The 20955-nt window shown below is 39.2% G+C and overlaps 2 protein-coding genes across 8 annotated transcripts in view; one reads left to right on the plus strand and one right to left on the minus strand.

The window, feature by feature from the left end:
- Positions 1–318: 318 nt before the first annotated feature.
- On the minus strand, positions 319–4331 carry LOC6619307 (elongation factor 2). Its single transcript, XM_002043488.2, has 5 exons — positions 4232–4331; positions 3525–3739; positions 2938–3465; positions 1748–2444; positions 319–1672 (listed from the first exon to the last, which is right to left on the minus strand). Exons 1-5 carry the CDS (start codon positions 4232–4234, stop codon positions 581–583), a joined length of 2535 nt encoding a protein of 844 aa, XP_002043524.1. The 5' UTR covers positions 4235–4331; the 3' UTR covers positions 319–580.
- Positions 4332–6614: 2283 nt separating this feature from the next.
- Positions 6615–20955, plus strand: part of LOC6619308 (protein madd-4) — a 45848-nt gene continuing 31507 nt past the window's right edge. For 2 of the 7 annotated variants that reach the window (XM_032716030.1, XM_032716027.1), the window contains exons 1-5: positions 6615–7050; positions 9602–9689; positions 19441–19551; positions 19623–19948; positions 20449–20623. In XM_032716030.1, coding sequence (XP_032571921.1) covers positions 9624–9689; positions 19441–19551; positions 19623–19948; positions 20449–20623 — 678 coding nt within the window. In that variant the 5' untranslated portion in view covers positions 6615–7050; positions 9602–9623. The remainder of the gene's footprint in view (positions 7051–9601; positions 9690–19440; positions 19552–19622; positions 19949–20448; positions 20624–20955) is intronic. The other 5 variants (XM_032716004.1, XM_032716008.1, XM_032716023.1 and 2 more) reach the window with 4 other exon arrangements.

Below are 20955 nucleotides of genomic sequence, written 5' to 3' on the forward strand. Positions count from 1 at the left end.
AATAGATAGATCAGCGCAGAAAAAAACTTTAAGACTAAATTTCTAGAACTTGACTTTCTGCAAATGTGTTGGGCTATCGGATATCGATTTCATAATCATTTTACTTCGACGGCGATATTGCTTAGCAAGGACTCCAACCCAAACCGGTGCGGTAGGAACGGCTGACGGCGTTATTTTCACAAATGGAGGACCTATTAAGTAATAAAAATTAAAATATGAGTCTTTTATTCACATATTCCAGTGTATATGGTATGGTCACTGACAAATCACTTTAATGTATGGAAAGGTCACAAGCGAGTAGAATTCAACCAAAATCTATTCTCATTTCAGTCACACAGCGGCCCTCTGGTTTATGGAAACCAGATTTAATCATTTACTTGATTTATTCTTGATTTAATGTTATACAATTAATAATCATCGAAATTTGTATTATTGTTTTTATTTTTTTTTAAAACACTGGCCGAAGGCGATGTTTCAAGTGCCTTGTCGAATAAAGACGTTCGGTCACTCCATATTTTTCTATATTTCTCCGCTCAGCCAGCCAGCACATGGATGTTGTAGGGGATCGAGTGGTGGTGCTTTACAACTTGTCCAAGTACTGGGATAGATCGGGCAGTCCTTCCTTAAGACCCTTGCGCTTACGAGTATCCTGGACGATGGCATAGGGCTTGCTTGAGGGCTCGCTCGGATCGCCAGGCAACACCTGCCAATGATCGAAAACACACTGAGGGAAGGCCTGTCCTCCGGTATTAGAGCGCAGATCGGCGGTGAAACCGAATGATTCGTTGACGGGCAGGTATGCCTTCACAACGAACATGGGAGTACCCACAACCTGGTTTTCCTCGAAAACATGGCCACGTCGCCTGTTGAGCACACCGTATATTCCTCCTACAGCAACCTCGGGGCACTGGATCTCGCACAGGTAGACAGGCTCCATCAGGCGCGGCTTGGCGGTTATTGCGGCGGCGTACAGACAACGACGAGTGGTTGGAATGATCTGGCCACCACCACGATGGATGGCATCAGTGTGAAGCGTCACATCGTAGATGTTGAAACGTACTCCGCGCAAGTTTTCGTCGGCTAAAATACCCTCCTTTGAGGCCCATTGGAATCCAGCGACAACAGAGTCCTTGATTTCGTTAAGGTACTGCACGGACTTGGTACAGTCGAGGATGAAGTTCGGGCCGGTTCCGTCGGGGCCGAAGCACCAGATCTTACGGGCCTCAGTCACATCGTAGTCGTACTTCTCAGACAGATAACGGGCACGAGCCTTGAACTCATCCTTGGAACTCACATCGCCGTTATCAATGTCCTCGGGAAGACCGTCGGGCATAGGTAGGGCTTTCATCAGCAGACGGTTGTGCTTGTTGGGCGACTTGGACAGACACATCTGGTCGGACTCCTCCGACACAGTCTCACGGTAGGAGACGACTGGATCAGACTTCTTCAATGGGATACAAGCGTGGTCTTCCTCTAGATCCTTAAGGCAGATCTCCAAATGCAGCTCACCGGCACCGGCAATGATATGCTCGCCGGACTCCTCGATGATACACTGCACCATAGGATCGGACTTAGCCAAACGCTTCAAGCCCTCCACTAGCTTAGGCAAGTCGGCGGGGTTCTTTGGCTCCACAGCCACTCGCACCACAGGGGACACGGAGAACTTCATGACCTAAAAACGAAAAAAATTTAAAAATCAATAAAGTTGTATGCTACCTAAAAAAGAAGAAGAAAAAACGCTGCAAACCTTCATGTTGTGGGCGTCCTTGAAGGTGGTAATGGTACCGGTCTTAACCAAGAACTGATCAACACCGACCAGACCACAAATGTTGCCAGAGGGAACATCCTCGATGGCCTCGACGTAACGACCCATCATGAGAATTGTGCGCTGAATTGCCTTCTCATATAAGTCCTCCTTCTTGCCAGGGGTATAGTTGGGGCCCATGATGCGGCATTTTTGCCCAGTGGCCACCTTACCGGCGAACACACGACCGAAAGCATAGAAGCGACCCTTGTCAGAGGTGGGTACCATTTTAGAAATGTACATCATTAGAGGACCATCAGGATCGCAAGACTTAACGGCGAGAGCGGCCTCATCGTCATGGGGACCTTCGTACAGCATCTCCATGCGGTACTTCTGGGCAACCACTGGCGACGGCAAATGAATAGCAATCATCTGAAGTAAAGCCTCGCCGGCTGGCAGCCAGGTGCGCATCACAATCTTCAGCAGAGCTTTGCCATCTTTGTCCTTGTCTTCATGCTTCAGGGTCACACCGATTTTCTCGAGCAAGGTACCTATTTCCTCCTTTTTGTAATTCATGATCGCATCGAACACCTTGTAGATGGGGTCCAGGATGTACATGCAGAACGAGCGTTTGTTGTCAGCCTCCTTCTGTTTCTGCCATTTCTTGGTCTTGGCGTTAAAGAAGTTTTCACCCCACAATCTGTGAAAAATAAGTTTAACGATTAATTTTACCTTCGGATGTTTCATATTAAGTACTATTATTAACTACTTAAAGAAATGCTTATGCTTTGTTGCATAATTAATTTATAAATTTTGAAGTTAAGCATAAATGACGTCCAAATATATCGATGTTGTATAATATGAGGCCAAACAACAATTGATTTCAAATATATAAGGAAATGATGAGAAAAATAAAAGATTCTGTTTACAAATTAAAAACAATAAGTGTAAGGTAACTGCCTTAACATGACTCGTTAGAACATTAGGAAAGCGGTCCCAAGTCAGCGTTTAAACAGCATCCAAAAGTTTAATCTTCTTCTATTTATGGTCCACTTGTGGCGCCCTCAGCACGAGAGACTCTTAAAGGACTTTCCTTGCGGAGATGTCTTTCAAGAAGCCGACCGCTCAGCGCCACACGTTTTGTGGTAGAAGTTTGAATACATTTAAAAAAAAAACTTTGAAATATAACTCACCGGTTCATTAGCTTGACAACATCAATCTTAAACTTCTCGGAGTACATCTCAGAGAACTGCTTGAGGGTGAACGCCCATCCGTGAAGCCCAGAACCGAAGCCCACTGATCCCTTAGAGGGATCCACGCGAACCTCACCCATCGGGCCTCCATCATCGTTATAGGTGGCAATAATAACGTTCACGTTCTCGACGATGCGCTGGAAGGTCTGGTACAGCTCCTCAGCATCTAGTTGCAGCTCAAGCAGAGCGCGGTCCATTTTGTTCATGAATAGGATGGGCTTAATACGCTCAGCGATGGCCTGACGCAGCACGGTTTCGGTCTGGACACACACTCCGGAAACGCAGTCTACCACAACGAGTGCACCGTCGGTTACACGAAGGGCGGCAGTCACCTCCGAGGAGAAGTCAACGTGACCGGGCGAGTCGATCAAGTTGATCAGGAAACCCTTGCACTCCTTCTCGCGCTGATCGGGGTGAGTAATGAACACCAGATCCTTTTCCTCTACCTCAAAGTACATGGAAATGGCACTGCAATATGGAAAGGCGGATTAAAAAAGGGAAGGGTGATGGAACGTCACTGGTCTTACGTCGACTTGATGGTAATGCAGCGCTCCTGCTCATCCTTGCGGGTGTCGGTGAAACGAGTCTCACCAGCCTTTGCTCCGGCAATGATACCAGCCTTTGACACAAGGGAATCGGTCAGGGTGGACTTGCCGTGGTCTACGTGGGCAATCACAGACATATTGCGGATGTTCCGCTTCTTGTCCATAAGGCCACGGATTTCGTCGACGGTGAAGTTGACCTATAAAATAAATAAGGCATCGTTATGTACATATTATAACGAGTTTCCACTTGATCTATACACATGTGCTGATTTGAAAATGGCGTCCATACCGAGACTAAGGCTTTACAGTCGCGGAAAGGTCTTTGAGGTTAGATAAGAACAAATACCCACAAATCACTCCCTCGCGAGCTACAGCAACGATAATATTTATAATAGTAGCAATAATAGATAGATAATAGCAATGTACGGCTTTCTTAGGTATTTCACAACATGCACCAAGCTGGATCACATCCTAGCCAAATTTCAGAAGAAAATTGCATACGTCATTCCTTGCATTTCACCACCAAGCACACGCACACTCACAACAAGCAAACGTGAAAATATGTGGACACATAATTTCACCAAGTAATGGTCGACACGTCTGCACTTTGCATTAAAGATATTAATGCAGGTCGCCTCTAGGCCTTTACTGTTGATATGGGGTTATTATTACGGACATTGGGCACCTACCATTTTGGATGTTTGGAGATTTTCTCGTGGACCAAAAAAACACTACGCCTTTCAACGGCGTTTCGACAGGAAAGAGCGAGGTGCTGCAGCGACTCTAGAGCTGGGACAATTCTCGATATTTTTGATAGTCGGAACCAGTAGTTGATCGATAGTAGTTCACGTGACGATTCATCAGAAAGTAATTTTCCATGTTTACTTTATAGTTTTCAAACTTGTATTTTACAAATTGACTTTTTAATAATTTCCTCGATTCGACAAAGCACATTTTTGAGAAAAAGTACGGGTTTCTAATATACATAAAATTCAGTTTTCCACTATCCTTCATGATCTTGAAAGATATACTAGATATATATAAGGGCATAACTAGTGGGGTTCTCTAGGAAAATATTTAAAAATTTTGTTGGCGTTGCGGTAGAAATTAAAAACAGGGTTTAAGTCGTGGGCTTGAAAACTTATTAAGGTTTGTAGGTGTAAGAGTGGGCGTGAGACATATCGACAGAAATTGGGCAGACAATAATAAAACGAAGAAAACAAGAGATCCGAAAGTCTACAAAATTGTTCTAAAGTGTGAGCATGGCAGTTATTGGCGGCTTGAAGGCGGTAGAAGGGTAATTTAAGTGTTTTTGGTATTCATTACTCGTAGAGTAAAAGGGTATAGTTTGTTCGTTGAAAAATATTTAACAGGCAGAAGAAAGCGTTTCCAATCATATAAAATATATATAATCTTGATCAGGATCAATACCGAGTCAAGCTAGCCATGTCCGTATGAACGTCGAGATCTCAGAAACTATAAAAGCTAGAAAGTTGAGATTATGTATACAGATTCTAGAGACAAAGACACATGTTGCCACGCCCACTCTAACGTCCACAAACCGCACAAAACTGACACGCCCACACTTTTGAAACATTTTTAGAAATTTTTTCATATATTTTGTAAATTTAAATTTTCATATACTATTATAAATTTATATCGATTAGCGAAAATAAATTTTACAACGCCCGCTCTAACGCCCTAAAGCCAACGAACCTGTCACGCCCACACTTTAGAAAATTTGTTTAATTTGTTTTCATTTTATTCCCCAATATCTATCGATATCCCAGAAAAATGATGAAATTTCGCGTTCGCATTCACACTAGCTGAGTAACGGGTATCTGATAGTCGGGGAACTCGACTATAGCTTTCTCTCTGCTTTCATCTCAAAGCGTCTTGTTGCTCTGACGTCACTTGAAACTTGCGAATTAGACGGCCTCACGACATCTCTGAGTTGAGGGTCGTATCACAGAAAAGCAGCCTTGGAAACTCTACTCTACTCTACCAAAGACACTAGAATTCTATTGTCTTTGACTCTACCTTATTCTCCATTTGTGGTCCCGCTTATATCAGATATTCATTTTTTTGCTCTGGAATCACTTAAAGAGCGTGGAAAGACGAACCAGGCACTAGAGGTATTGGTCAAGGAGGACAACAGTTGAAACTTTTTAACCCGGGGACAATGCTGGACCAGAACGCCTAATTCGTATATTATAAATAAAACTTTTTCAACCAAACACCAAATCCGCCTAACATAAGTTAATATTTGTTCACATAAATGTACCATGTTGCCACACTTTTGACAAATGTTTTATTTATTTTATATTTATTGATTCTTGTGTTAGATTTGTAAATTACCATAAATTTTTAAAAATTAAATCACGTTCACAATTGCCCACCAGTACCACTCATCAAATATCAAAATGGTTCGTGAAGCTGCTTAAAACTGTCAAATAGCTTTTATGCTGCATTGAACAGCTGAAACATTGTCTGCATTCCGCATTCAAAAAATCACTCAACCAATACCCCTCAGCACCTAGAACTCAACTCACTTACCCCTCACTACCTAGAACTCACCTCACTCGAATTCAAAAGCTTGCTCGTTCTAATGTTGCTGCAGCATTGTTGCTGACATTTTGACTCAAACCCGTTCTAATGTTGCGGCAGCATTGTTGCTGCGCGAAGACGGCCGGCAAATGAAAATGATGACGGGCGAACAGTTTTCAAGTGATTTTCGGAGCTCGCGGGCTGTGCTAACGGTAAAGGACAATTTTGTGATTTGGGACTTTCACGTTGCACAATTAATGTATTGCTTTGTGCGCGACGGTGTTGTTGTAGTGCGAAAGCAACAAATATTCAAAAGGTTTCAGTTACATTACGTGACCTTACCTTTACCTTTCATTTGTCTCAAAAATGTAAAGTTAAACGTTTACCGACCAATTTAAGCCGGAATATTTAAATTATACTTTATGTTGTGTTATTGACAAAGTGAAAAATCATAATAATAGAAACTTAGAAATATAATAATATAATTTCATTAACAAAGAATTAACATTTGCTGACAAAAATTATGTTTTCTTTTTTTTCTTTGCTTAGAACATACAGTACTCAATTAAATGTAACATTTAATATAAGACCAAAACTAATATAAACAAAGCTCTATAGAAAACGACAGGCAAAGACTCTATTATATAAATCATAATAAGTAACTACGACGCAGAAACAGGAGCAATAAGCCTAAAATACTCTTAAGCCGTCAAATGCATAATTTTGGAAATTCGTTTTGGTGCTCTTCAGTGTCGAAAAGTGCACGAAAAGTTAAAACGATAGTTTTTGTGCAACGAGTGGCAAGTGCGGCAATTTAAATTTTAATTTAGTTTGAGTGTATAACAATCAGCTGGAAGAGGTGATAATTGTGGAGTATAGAGTGGAAATTTCCGATAAACTTAAAAATGGATCTTGGATTTTTATTTGATGAGCGAGTCAAGCCATTTAATTTCTGATTGCCGTAAGTCTTACAACTTTACTTTACTTACAAAAATCCTGCTAAACTTCCGTTTTAATTCAGTTTTCTTATAAATTGCATGGTTTGTGAAGCATAGGTCGGTAGACCCAGTTAATTCCTCTTCTTCAAACAGCCGAATGAAGTGCTTTTAAAAATTCCATATTTCTTTTGGGACCTAAAGACTGAAATTAAGTGTTGTCAGAAGAAAGATTTGCTAGATTTTACGTGATTATCTCAACAACCATCAGTAATTGAACTCGATCCATGTGAGAAGTCGGAAGTTGGATTTGATTGTATATTAAACTTTACATGTGTACCGTCGCAGAGTGCATATTTTAGGTTTAGGTCGAAATCTAATTTGATGACCCCAATAAAGATTTAATAAGAATACGAAATGACCGATCCCAATGAATTTTTGTAAAGCACACAATGAGGCACCAAAGCTTAATAGGCCCAATCCGAACTCGGCACACGGGGACCAAGCAATGTACATAAGTGTGCACATATGTCGGCAGCTCTTTAATAAACGGCAAATGCATAAAAAAGTTCCAAAAATAATTTTGTTGAGCGTGGGGTGTTAAAACAAGTGTGAATAAGGTAATGCGGCAAAAGAACCGACCAGACAAACTGTCGGTTGTATGGCGGGGAGGCATGAAGAGTCAAGTTATGAATGAAAATTCAGGCAATGTGGAGAACGTCTGCACAGGGTATGTACAGACATATGATTCTGCCGTCAAGTCCTGCCCCTTAGAATGCGTTAGAGTGGGCGTGGCAAAAAGTTGTTTTGCAAATCGATTAAAATGTACAAAAGTAATAGAAATGTGAAACATATCAACACATTTTTTAAAAGTGTGGCATGGCAGTTTTGTTCGGCTTGTGGGTGTAGAGTGGGCAACATGGGTAAACAAACTTGCGCTGCGTCTTTGTCCTTAGAATCTGTATGATTAATTTAAACCTTCTAGCTTTTATAGTTCCTGAGATTTCGACATTCATACGGACAGACATTCTCCCTTGTTTTTTATTTTGGTAAATTCTTGCTTCCACACATATAATTTACCATTTACGATGACAATTACCTGCATGTCAGCTCCATTTAGAAGGCAGGAGGTATTATAACCCAAATGAAGACATTTTGTACGCTGGTCCATCTTCGGCTCTACCATCGCAAAACAATCTTGCTGCTGAAGATATAATTGTTGAAGCTTTTTTCGATCATGATTCTTAATTTTTTGTTGCTGGACATAATATGCTGGTCTTGCAACATCTGCTGTCTTGGGTGTTGGTCCATCGCGATTGGAAAGTGCCTGTGCAGTGACGTATACCTATACGTCACTTAAGGAGCGAGGAGATGAAAAAGACTGGATACGGTTATGTTCCAGATATCGACGACTGTGAATTGATCCAATCTTTGGTAGTCGATCTAGCTATTACTTAGAAAATTTGTTTTAAATACAAATAAAATTTTATCGCTTGATTTTAGAATCAGATATCAGAATTCAGATTAGATAGTAGAATTCATCTTCCAACACTGGAAACTCTTAGTGAAAGCACCTAGCAAACAACTTATGTTTCGGAAGCAGATCGATAAAAGTGGAGGCAGATTGACTATGAGAATAATAGAATTAGAATTGACTAATGAGAATAAGAACAGAACATTATATAATATTAAATGCATTCATAATTGAAAAATGTTTAGTTCTGCATACCAGAAATAAATATAGATGGCGCCACAACAAAGATATCAGCTGTTGCTCGCAGAAAAGCAAATGTCTGCTACGCAAAGTTTTTCCTCCTTACAAAAGTTTTAATATCTTTGTAACCAAAGCGTCAATTTTAATTTAATTTTAAGAGTATGCAAGCGATAAAATTTTTTTAACAGGATTAATTATTTATATGTGACGGGCAAACGAAATTATTTTTTTTAGGGCGGGCAAACGATAAAAACAAATAATAATGGCAAACGTTTTTAAATGATAATATTTACTTTTAAGAGATGGGCAGAGAATAAACCTCTGAGTTGACCGAGATTGTCTTTAATTTCTTATATTTCTAAATTGTAGCGTATTTCGAAATTTCAAAGGGTGCGAGAGCAAACGATGCAATGTTGATTTTTGATTTTAAATTTCGAAACCTGGATGTGGGCAAGAAAACTAAGTGGAGGCCATACATGGACAAACGATGGGCAGATTGCAGGTGTCAAATTTCAAACCCAAATTTCGGAACCCAGCTTCTTTAAGCTTTTTAAAGGAAGAGTTTTTGGGCATAATCTGCATTTTTTACTAGGTCGATATGAATATTATTATATTTGTCAAGGGCCAAATGGTTGACAAAATTGTGTAAACGATGGTATCGTTTTAATAATTCAATAATTGATGTTCAAACAAGAATTTTTTCGTCGCTGAGATATCTTAGATAATTACTTGATAATTATTTACGTCCATTTTTGGGATAAGGCTTGGGATTATTAATTTTACCACAAATAAATTGGTATATTGTATTTAGTGTTGTACATGTCTATATTTTGAAATCATTGTACTTATTTACTTTGTTGCAGAAGAAAACATGATTCTAAGAAGATGCAGACAAAAATGTCGATGAACATGAACTGGACGTCTTCAAAAATATGGGCACCTTTGTTTTTGGTAAGAACAATTTGTAAAATTAATTTAAAAATGTAAGGACTGAAGACTTAGTAGAATATGTACTTTTAAACTGTTACTGTTACTCAGAAAAAGAGCCTTTTCGACCCCATAAAGAATATATACATTCTCGATCGGGATCAAAATGTTATCTTGCCATTTTCAATTAGATTGCCAAAATAAATTTTGGCACCGGCCACAAAATTTCTTAAACTCGGCAGTCTTTCGTTTTTTCTTTTATTTTTGCTAGTCCTGACACATAGATTTCGTGAAGTCAAAGCATCAACCAATTCGGTGACGTATATGTATCATTTATAAATATTTCATGTTAAGCTTTATTCTTAGTGTAAAAGTAACACTAGAATCGTTGAAAAGTATGTAACAGGCAGAAGGAAGTGTTTCCGACCATATTTTTGATCAGGATCAAAAGCCGAGTCGATCTAGCCATGTCCGTCTGTCCGTATGAACGTAGAGATCTCAGGAACTTATAAAAAGCTAGAAATAAATTATAAATGAAATACCCAAAGATAAAACGAATAGATATATAAATACACATAAATTATTTTCCATTATAAAAAGAGCTTGAATAGATCCGTGTGTTGTTCGCCGACTAATATATTAACCAGCTATATTTAATCAAACCACATTAAATTGAATTAACTAAATGTCAACGTGCGTGTCAAGTGCAAAAAGCTAAATCCTTCGTCCTGTCGTCTCCTGAAACTTTAAGCGAAAGTATGTAAAAAAAATGTATCTCTTATCAGGCAGCTTCGTTTATGCGAGGCACTTTAATGGCAAACAGGCAGCGTACAGATTCTAAAGACGCACCGCCAGTTTGTTGTCCAATGTTGCCCGCCCACACTTTTGAAAAATGTGTTGATATTTTTTCACATTTTTATTAGTCTTTCGATTTCTTTCGATTTGCAAAAAAAAATTTTTACCACGCCCACTCTAACGCCCTGAAGCCGCCGATTAGGTCACGCCGGATTGTTCCGGTTGGAACAATTGTTAAATTTTTTAGCATTTTATTCCCCAATATCTATCGATATCCCAGAAAAATTATGAAATTTTGCGTTCGCATTCACACTAGCTGAGTAACGGGTATTTGATGGTCGGGAAACTTGACTATAGCATTCTCTCTTGTAATGCATAGGTCTGCTTACCTAGGGGTAGCGAATATATGAATTTTTTGCTATAAGGGCTATAACTTACTGCTCTGGAAGTTCCATTAGAGTTGTGATACATAAGAAGGCAAAGTAAGCTTTTTCCTTCGTCCAAATATAGATGTGAATTACTAATCAATATGGGTAAAGTATTGGCAAGGGAAAGGCAATCTATTGAATTGGGACCAAGGGCGTCGCCAAGGTAAGGCAGGGGGGGAGGTCAGCTTGAATTTTGTTTAATGCAGTCGATTAACAAAGTTAGAACCAGCATTGCCTTCTTCATAAATTTGAATCGTTAAGGCTTGTTTTGCGGTTACATTTTAAGACCTTTCATTATGCGCCCTTTAGATGGCAACAAAGTCAAATACCACTTTCATGTGCACGCTGCTGGAAAGATAAAATTAGACTCCTTTGGAATTTTTTTGGAATTGTAATTGGGATTAAGGTAACAAGAGTGAACGAAATAGTCGACTCCCTTACTCAGCTATTCCAAAATGGAACGACAATTTAAAACATTTTTTAAGGAATATCGGTTGAAATTGGGGTAAGAATTAATTTTAATGCTCTAAGGTGTGGGCGGGATAGATTTGGGCCTAGATTTGGGATAGAGTGGGCGTGGACAGAATGATTTCAGCATATCGATAAAAATTGGAAAGATTCAAGCCAAAAAATTAAATTATTTTTTAAAAGTATGAGTGTGTCAGTCGGCGTGGCAAAAAAAAAAAAAAAAAACTTTAAAATTATAATAGTCAAGGCGTGATTTATTTATTTTATTTTTTTTTGTTCATCATATTGCCAAAATTCCAAATATGTAAATTCGTTTCTTCGATCAGAATTGATTTCGGCCCGAAAATCGTCTTCTAGCACAACAACACGCACAAATATACGCGTTCTCGTCTCTTGTTTTTACTCACACAAGCAAGCAAATTCTATTTTTAGATTTCTTCTCTCAGCGTAAGCGAGCGGAAAGAGAGCATATTTGGTCTTTACCAAAAAAGTGGCTGCATAGTGTCAAACCAAAGTATGGCCGTTACGCATCTTGTTATTTTAGTGTCTTTGCTTTTACTCTACGAGTAACGGATATAAATATTAAGTACAATTGTAGAGCCAGAAGCCCCCTCAATTATTTTTACACATCCTATTGTGATATTTACGTCATGTCTCTTATTTCCTGTGTATTGGAACGTAAAGTAAAATCCACTTAAAAAACAAAATATGCTATATGTAATGCTATAGTCAAGTTCCCCGACTATCAGATACCCGTTACACAGCTGATGGAAATGTGAACGCGAAATTTCATCTAAAAGAAAGAGATCATGTAATTTGGTTTCCCCATTTCTCGTAGGGCAAATCAGATGGTATTGTTCTGATTTATTCCGTCAAGACCGAATCTTTGAATCAGTTTGTCGAAGCTTGTGTATGAAAGGGAAACTGCGAATAAGTTTCTTCGTTGGATGTGACTTCAAAAGCCTTATTGTTGTATTGAGGAATGGGTGCAAATTTAACTCCCATTTCTGCCGCCTATTATTTTATGGTATTTGTGCAGGCTTTTTCAGTTGTTATCCCGTCTTTTGAAGTGGAATTATTTTAACGAGTAGTTCGGATTTTTATTTTTGCTCTTCTAAATGCTTTATACATATTTTCATTGTGGCTTACTTTTTCTTGTGGTTTATATGATTAAAATTTGACTTCGGTTTCAGGTCTTTAGCCTTTGCGTGCGCCGTTAGTCCGTTCTGCTTTTCCACTATTTGTCTGAATGTTTTCCCGGGAGATATTTGTTTGCCAGTTGCTTGCGTGTTTTTTCTCGTTGTGTTAATGGTCTAGGCGTAGCTGACAAGTTTTTGTGGTAAGTGTTTCCTAAGAGTACTTGAAGAAGTAGGAGAGTTGAAGTCTGAGCTGTACCATTTGCACAGATGATTAATGGTATTGGCGAGTGGTCGCATGGTAAGAGCTTTTAGGTTGCGCGGGCTCAAACATGGATACATACATACATATTTATATACATATACATATGTAGGAGTTCTAATGATATATATATATATATATTTTATAATATGGAATATAAATAGAATATACACGCTCTAAGGAAAAAATAAATTAAAATACTTCATAAAGTTGGTTAGATGAAGAATGAGCCCATTATATGAGGAATGGACCTTTCCATTCGTGAAGCGTGCAAGCCCCGGTATATGTACATGTCGGCGCATACTTTTGTAAGCTGGTGGATGTGCTAGAATATTTCACAGGAATAATAATTCTATCAGTTCGGGGAAATCATTGGTATGTCATCATATTGTATTGCGTGTTAGAATATTCCAGAAGTACAGTAATTTCATCATTTCGGGGAAATCATTGTTGCATACTGCGTTGCTATTGGTCGGCTGTATTTTTGCAGCTTTGGCATCTCCCGTTACAGCGCGCGGCGGCAGCGTGTGGTCGCTGTCGCCGAGTGTGGTTCGAAGGATAGCACGGAGAAGAAGTGAGTGACACAAATTAATTGTGTGTAGATCTTCGGTGCGTTCGAAACTCGCTGCGCGAAATGAATAATAATAATTGTGCTCCGACATCAGAAGTGGGATCTGGCTCGCTGCCTAACACCATAGATGGGCCGTGGCGCGTTTTAATGGAAATGCAAAATAAAAACTTGATCGAACTTGTTAAAGCAATACAATCAACGGCATCCGAATCAACAAACAAAAATACTGTGGTGTTACCTAAATTCAACGCGGACCTTGATGGCGCAGACGCAACGGCGTGGTGCTCTACGGCAAATATCATCTTGGCGAGACATTTTCAACAACGTTTGACTCTGGAGCGGAATGTTCTTTAATTAAACAAAAGCTAAGTAGCAAATTAGTTGGTAAAAGAATTAACAATGTAGTGATGTTAAAAGGTATTGGCAATGGTAGTATTTGTAGCACATTGCAGATACTTAGTAACGTAATAATTAACAATCATTGTATTGAAATATTGTTTCATGTCTTGGATGACATATATTTGAAAAACGACATAATTATTGGTCGTGAAGTATTGTTTCCAGAATTTAATGTTATAATATCACCTGGTAAATTTGAAATTGTCAGAGCAAAAACTATAAACTATTGTTCTAATGATGAGAAATTTTCTGAGTTAAATACTGATCTTGTTGGTGAAGACAGAGATAAACTAAAAAGCTTAGTGGAAAAATACTCAAAATCTTTTATTACCGGAATTCCATTGACCAGAGTTAGCTCGGGGGAAATGAAAATTAAATTAGTTGACCCAAAAAGAACTGTTCAAAGACGACCATATAGACTTAGCCCAAATGAAAGGGAATTAGTGCGAGACAAAATTAATGAATTATTAGAGTGTAACATTATAAAACCAAGCTGTTCACCTTTTGCAAGTCCCATAATGTTAGTCAACAAAAAGGACGGCTCTCATCGTTTGTGTGTTGATTATAGAGAATTAAATTCTAATACGGTATCAGACAGATACCCCTTGCCCCTTATATCAGACCAAATAGCGAAATATTTTTCATGTCTGGACATGGCAAGTGGATACTATCAAATTCCATTACACCCAGATTCAGTAGAGTGTACAGCTTTTGTCACCCCAGATGGACAATATGAATTCTTGGCAATGCCGTTTGGGCTCAGAAATGCTCCATCTGTTTTCCAGCGTACAGTGATGCAAGCTCTCGGAGACCTTGCAAATAAATTTGTAGTCGTTTATATGGACGATGTAATGGTGGTCTTATTTACAATCATTTACATTTGATTTACAATATAGGGAAGGCAAACGAATGGCGCATGTTGACTTCTTTTCAAGAAATGTGCCTTCAGCTGATTTGAGTATTACAACTCCCAAAGTTCTTGAAAAACGAATTAATTTGGCTGAAATATCAAGTAATTGGCTTTTGGCTGAACAGCGTCAAGATATCGAAATAGTAAATATTGTAAATAAATTGAAAGACAATTCCCTGGCTGAGGACGTTGCAAAAACTTATGAGTTAAGAGGAGGAATATTATATCGAAAAATTCAGCGAAATGGTAGAACTCGGATGTTATCAATTGTTCCCAAGGTATTTAGATGGTCTGTTATAAACCAAATTCATGAGTCAATCATGCACTTGGGATGGGAGAAGACGTTAGACAAGGCCTATGACTATTACTGGTTCGATAACATGTCTAAATATATTCGAAAATTCGTTGAAAACTGCATTACGTGTAAAATGTCAAAGACCTCCTCGGGCAAAATTCAAGCTAGCCTTCATCCAATACCAAAAGTAAATATCCCTTGGCACACTGTTCACATCGACATAACTGGAAAGTTAAGCGGCAAGTCTGATCAGAAAGAGTATATCATCGTTCAAGTGGATGCCTTTACTAAATTTGTTTATTTAACTCACACGCATAAAATTGACGCAGAGAATTGCGTAAGTGCAGTGACGTCGGCTATATCTCTGTTTGGAGTACCAAATCGCATTATTGCAGATCAGGGTAGGTGTTTTGCCAGCAGTAGATTTAGTGATTTCTGTGAGCAACAGAAAATAAATTTGCACTTGATTGCGACTGGTGCAAGTAGAGCAAATGGTCAAGTAGAACGCATTATGAGCACCTTAAAAAACTTACTAACCGCAGTCGAGACTAGCAGTCGCTCTTGGCAAGACGCATTAGGTGAGGTTCAGTTAGCATTAAACTGTACTGTTAGTCGAGTGACAAAGGCAAGCCCTTTAGAATTGTTTATTGGCAAAGTTGCTCGGCCGTTGGGGTTGGTTCCACCTTGCGATGAGGTAGATGAGGTTGATCTAGAAGAAGTAAGAGCACGTGCAGTTCAGAGTATTTCAGCTGCAGCAGCATATAACAAGGCGCAATTTGATAAAAACAAAGCTAAAGTTGATAGATGTGAAGTCGGAGATTTTGTATTGTTAAAGAATGAGGAGAGGCATCAAACAAAATTAAGCCCGAAGTTCAGAGGGCCTTATCAAATAACTGAATTGTTAGACGGAGACAGGTATATGCTCAGGTCACTGACAAACAATAGAAAATATAAATATGCTCACGATGACATAAGGAAAATGCCAAATTGGCAAGTACAAGCAGAATTTGAAAATTGTTGAAGCTGTTGAAAGAGACAGTAGCGAAATTGTTGAAGCTGTTGAAAGAGACAGTAGCGAAATTGTTGAAGCTGTTGAAAGAGACAGTAGTGAAATTGTTGAAGCTGTTGAAAGAGACAGTAGCGAAATTGTTGAAGCTGTTGAAAGAGACAGTAGCGAAATTGTTGAAGCTGTTGAAAGAGACAGTAGCGAAATTGTTGAAGCTGTTGAAAGAGACAGTAGCGAAATTGTTGAAGCTGTTGAAAGAGACAGTAGCGAAATTGTTGAAGCTGTTGAAAGAGACAGTATGGATGCCTGAAGGGCTAATAATGCAATTTTTAAGTATAATGTAAGCACAAGTGCAAGGCAAATGTCTTGATCATGGCGTGTTGCGCATTACATATGAATAAGAAGAAAATGAATTATGTTAAAGAAAAGACATTTTTATTGGAAATTTAAATTTGGAAATTTGATAAGTCAATTGGCTAATATTTTTTTTAATGATGTAAAAATAGTTTTACAATAAAATTATAGAGAAGGAATCATTTTGGTAATATTTCACGAGGACGTGTAAAGGTCAGGATGGCCGTGTCGGCGCATACTTTTGTAAGCTGGTGGATGTGCTAGAATATTTCACAGGAATAATAATTCTATCAGTTCGGGGAAATCATTGGTATGTCATCATATTGTATTGCGTGTTAGAATATTCCAGAAGTACAGTAATTTCATCATTTCGGGGAAATCATTGTTGCATACTGCGTTGCTATTGGTCGGCTGTATTTTTGCAGCTTTGGCATCTCCCGTTACAGCGCGCGGCGGCAGCGTGTGGTCGCTGTCGCCGAGTGTGGTTCGAAGGATAGCACGGAGAAGAAGTGAGTGACACAAATTAATTGTGTGTAGATCTTCGGTGCGTTCGAAACTCGCTGCGCGAAATGAATAATAATAATTGTGCTCCGACATACATATGTATGTAAGTTCTGCTCCGAAGTTTCATTTTCGCACTGATTTTTTTTTTAAATTTACCTTCACCCTATATAGGGTGATTTTTAGTAAGCTCTTTAACATACCCATATTTAATGATTTATGAGTCGGTTTGACCTGCGTGTAGTTCAATTGCAATTTAATACCGTTTTCTTGTAAATGACTTTTTGACATGCAAAGGACCCAAATAATAGTTAGTCCTACAAAACAAAGCCTTTAAACTGTTTTACTGTCCATAAATTCATCGAAGATATTTATTGTCAAAGTTTTTTGCACATATCAAAATTCACATTTTTGTTTATCTACATTGATAATTATCCCCATTTTTATTTTGACTTTGCATCTGTTTTTAACATGTTTTAGTTTTTATAACGGTTATTCGTAGAATAAAAGGGTATATCATATTCATTAAAAAGTATGTAACCGGTAAACGGAACTATAAAAGCAAGAAAGTTGAGAATAAGCATACAGATTCCAAAGAAATAAACGCAGGGCAAGTTTGTTGACCCATGTTGCCACTCTTACGCCCACAAGCCGCCCAGAACTGCCACGCCCTCACTTTTGGAAATCTGTGGATATTTTTTATTTTTGTATTAGTCTTGTAAATTTCTATCGGTATGCCAACAAACTTTTGCCCCGCCCACTCTAACACCCACAAACTGCTCAAGCCTGTCACTATTACACTTTTAAACTTTTATTTTGTTCCCAATTTCTACCGATAATCCAATAAGTAAAAAATAAAATTTCTCGTTCACATTTTCATCTTGGTAACGGGTATCTGATAGTCGGGGAACTCGACTAAAGTTACTAGTCTTGTAAATTTCTATCGATTTGTCAAAAACTTTTTGCCACGTTCACTCTAACGCCCACAAACCCCCACATTTTTGGCTTTTCCAAACAAAACGGTCACTCCCACACTTTTAAGCAATCTTTAAATTTCTTCTTATTTTATTCCCCATATATATTGATATCCTAGAAAAATTATAAAATTTCATGTTCGCATTTCCATTAGCCATAGTCGGGGAACTCGACTATAGAATTTTCTTTTGTTCATTTTATTATTTTTCTTGTAAATTTCTATCGGTATATCAAAAACCTTGTGCAACGCACTTTCTAACGTCCACAAGCCGACCAAACCTGTCACGCCCACATTTGTGAATAATTTTTAATATTCTTGTTGTTTTTATTTTTTCTCAATTTCAATCAATATTCCAGAACAATGTTGAATTTTCTCGTTCGCACTATCCACTAGCTGAATAGCGGATAGTGTGATAGTGTGGCATGTGTGGGCGTCAGTTTACTATAGAATCCGGTAATCGCATTACCGCAAGGGTAGATTTTTAGCATAACGCTTATACTCCATTTCAAGTCAACCCAAACGTCTGCAACGGCCAGCTTAAAGTTCGAGGTCAAAGCGAAGCCTTATGAATTCTTTCGTCGAGACAGTCTCCATATAAGGCCGGAAACAGTTAACAAAGGCTTAGTCCTTGGCCACTTAAAGTCGTTAAACGGTATTAGAAAAAAATACATTCAAAAAGACAGACAGACGCAATGCGTAAGTTTCGCTTTTTACCTAAGCTTAATGTTTTTTATTTTTTAAGGGATGTGGGCTATGACAATTGAACTTTGCCATATGCGTTAAGTTTTGCAGTCTCAAATGAATGGCAGAGTAACGTCAGTCAAATGGATAGACAAGCCGAGACAATCGGACAGGTTGGACAGGGCTCAAAGTCAAAAAACAGATCGCAGGGGCACAATGCCATAGCAGAACCATCAATTTTGAAACCCAAAATCCCAGAACTCAGTTCATCCATCTATCCCTTGTCAAGTCATCGTTTTGGAGGCACTGTGACTGCTGTGGCTATAGCGACACCGGCTCGACATCGCCCCCCTAGCCATTGTATAAGCCAAACAACCCTGAACGGACGTACCTTGAATCATCCTTATGTTTGTGGCGCCAGCCTTTGCAACTTCGCACACGAAAGGTTTAGATCATTGACGTTTTGCGCCGCCGGTCTCTGTCGCTTTGAATAAATAACTGGCGTGACGCTATATACACACGTACTAACGACTTTCTTACTTAACTACAATATAATCAACCGACGGAATGGCTTACGCCCGAACAAGGCCCCCGTCATCTTTGACATTATAACCGTCTGTTGGATTGTCCCTGTTCAACCCCGACCTTGCTAACCATGACCAAGTATTATGCAAAATTTGCTTGACTCCCACGTTCCTCTCCGTAATATAGTACCTCTGACTGCTGTTGGAAATAGAAAAGGCAGTCTATCCTGGTTTGAAAACTACCTGGCATGGTGTGTAATATAACAAAACGGAATCAAGCGTCTCGACTATCTGATACTCACCATTTCTTTGATAATATATGGATAGTTCAATTTTCTAAAATTAATATTTAATGATGGTGTGGTTCATCATCCGTTCGAGACCTAGAGTAATTCAAGTTGCATTAAAATATACCCTTTACTGTGTGCTAATTACTAATCTCCTACTTACCCCATTTTCTCAATTTCAGACCACCCTATGCCTATTGGATATACAGGACGCCTGGGCAAAAAAGCTTAATGCAAGTCAAGCTTTTGACGACACGTGGAACACAGCAGCCGATTTAGAAAATGAACTGGAAGTAAGTAGTTTTGCCTTTTCTGATAACACTACCAGGATAGTAAGACCACAAATGCAACTGCTCATTTTCAGCAACAAAAGCGATCGAAGGGCCAAAGTGCAGGAGGAGGAGGTGGCGCGGGCGGTGGACCTGCCCAGTGGTCGTCCTGGTCAGATTGGTCAACCTGTTCGCGCACCTGCGACGGAGGCATCATGCATCAAATGCGTAGGTGCGGCAGTCCTGGCATTTGTCGCGGGGAGAGCACCCGCTACCGCATTTGCAACATGCAGCCGTGTCCGGAGCAGCAGGACTTCCGCTCCAGCCAATGCTCCGCCTACAACGATGTTCCATACGATGGCACCCTGTACAAGTGGACTCCGCATTATGATTACGTCGAGCCCTGCGCGCTTACATGCAGGTGGGTGTGCGTTGCTTATATGGAGTTCTAAAATCTTTAGTCAGTTCAAACGCTTTGCCCATTAAGCTGAAGTCTCCAATGATTCAAACAGACATGTTAGTTATGGATAAACTAACTTTAAACTATTTGCTTGCATTCAAATGAATAAACCTAAAGTTTGCAATTAAAATGAATGGGAGAATTAACAAAACTAGGGTATTGTCTCTTCCAATCGACAAAGTTGATTCGGTTCTACCGCCTTTTTACATTGCTATATTAACTGACTATTTTATTGACTGAGCAAACCTTTTTTCAAATAATATATATAGCATTTTAAATGTATTTAAATAATTACGAATGATTTTAGCACAACCGTTTTGCTATTGGTGGGGGGCATGCCAGAAACTAGTATAGAGAGTACAAAACTGCAAAAATGCAAATAAACTTTATTGAAAATTCCAACGGATTATTATTCCATCCAATATGTGAATAATCATAATGCAAATATTTTCCATTCGTAGAGGACATCCTGCACATCTTGTCGAAGACATTTCGCGGGAGACTGGAGACGGCAATGCAGAGGCGGCGGAGCACTACGATGAGCAGAGCGTCATTGTGCAATTGTCGTCGAGGGTGCAAGATGGGACCCGTTGTCGTTCCGGCAGCCTGGATATGTGTATCCAAGGAAAATGTCAGGTGAGACCTATTTGGGTACAGTTTATTGAAAACAAAAGTCGGCCTGCCAAACCCTCCTTCCCCTTCAAATGCTGCCCATCGCCGTAGCGCTATGTGGTAAATTAAGTATACGGTGTTGTAGGTGGTCCTAAAAGATGGTGTATTGGCGTAATATCGAAGATGCTACTGACTCTTGCAAGGCCTAACCGTTGGGAAGGCCTTTGCGTATTTGTGTACGTGCATGCAGGTAGCACAAGCACCTTTGTATCATTATGCTCCGGCGTATACATATGTAAATCATATGGAGAGAAAAAAAGAAGAGTGGGTAGGGTACTGCTTGTTTTGCTGCTGCC

The sequence above is a fragment of the Drosophila sechellia genome, chromosome 2L (genome assembly GCF_004382195.2).
Source record: "Drosophila sechellia strain sech25 chromosome 2L, ASM438219v1, whole genome shotgun sequence".
Taxonomy (NCBI): Eukaryota; Metazoa; Arthropoda; class Insecta; order Diptera; family Drosophilidae; genus Drosophila; species Drosophila sechellia.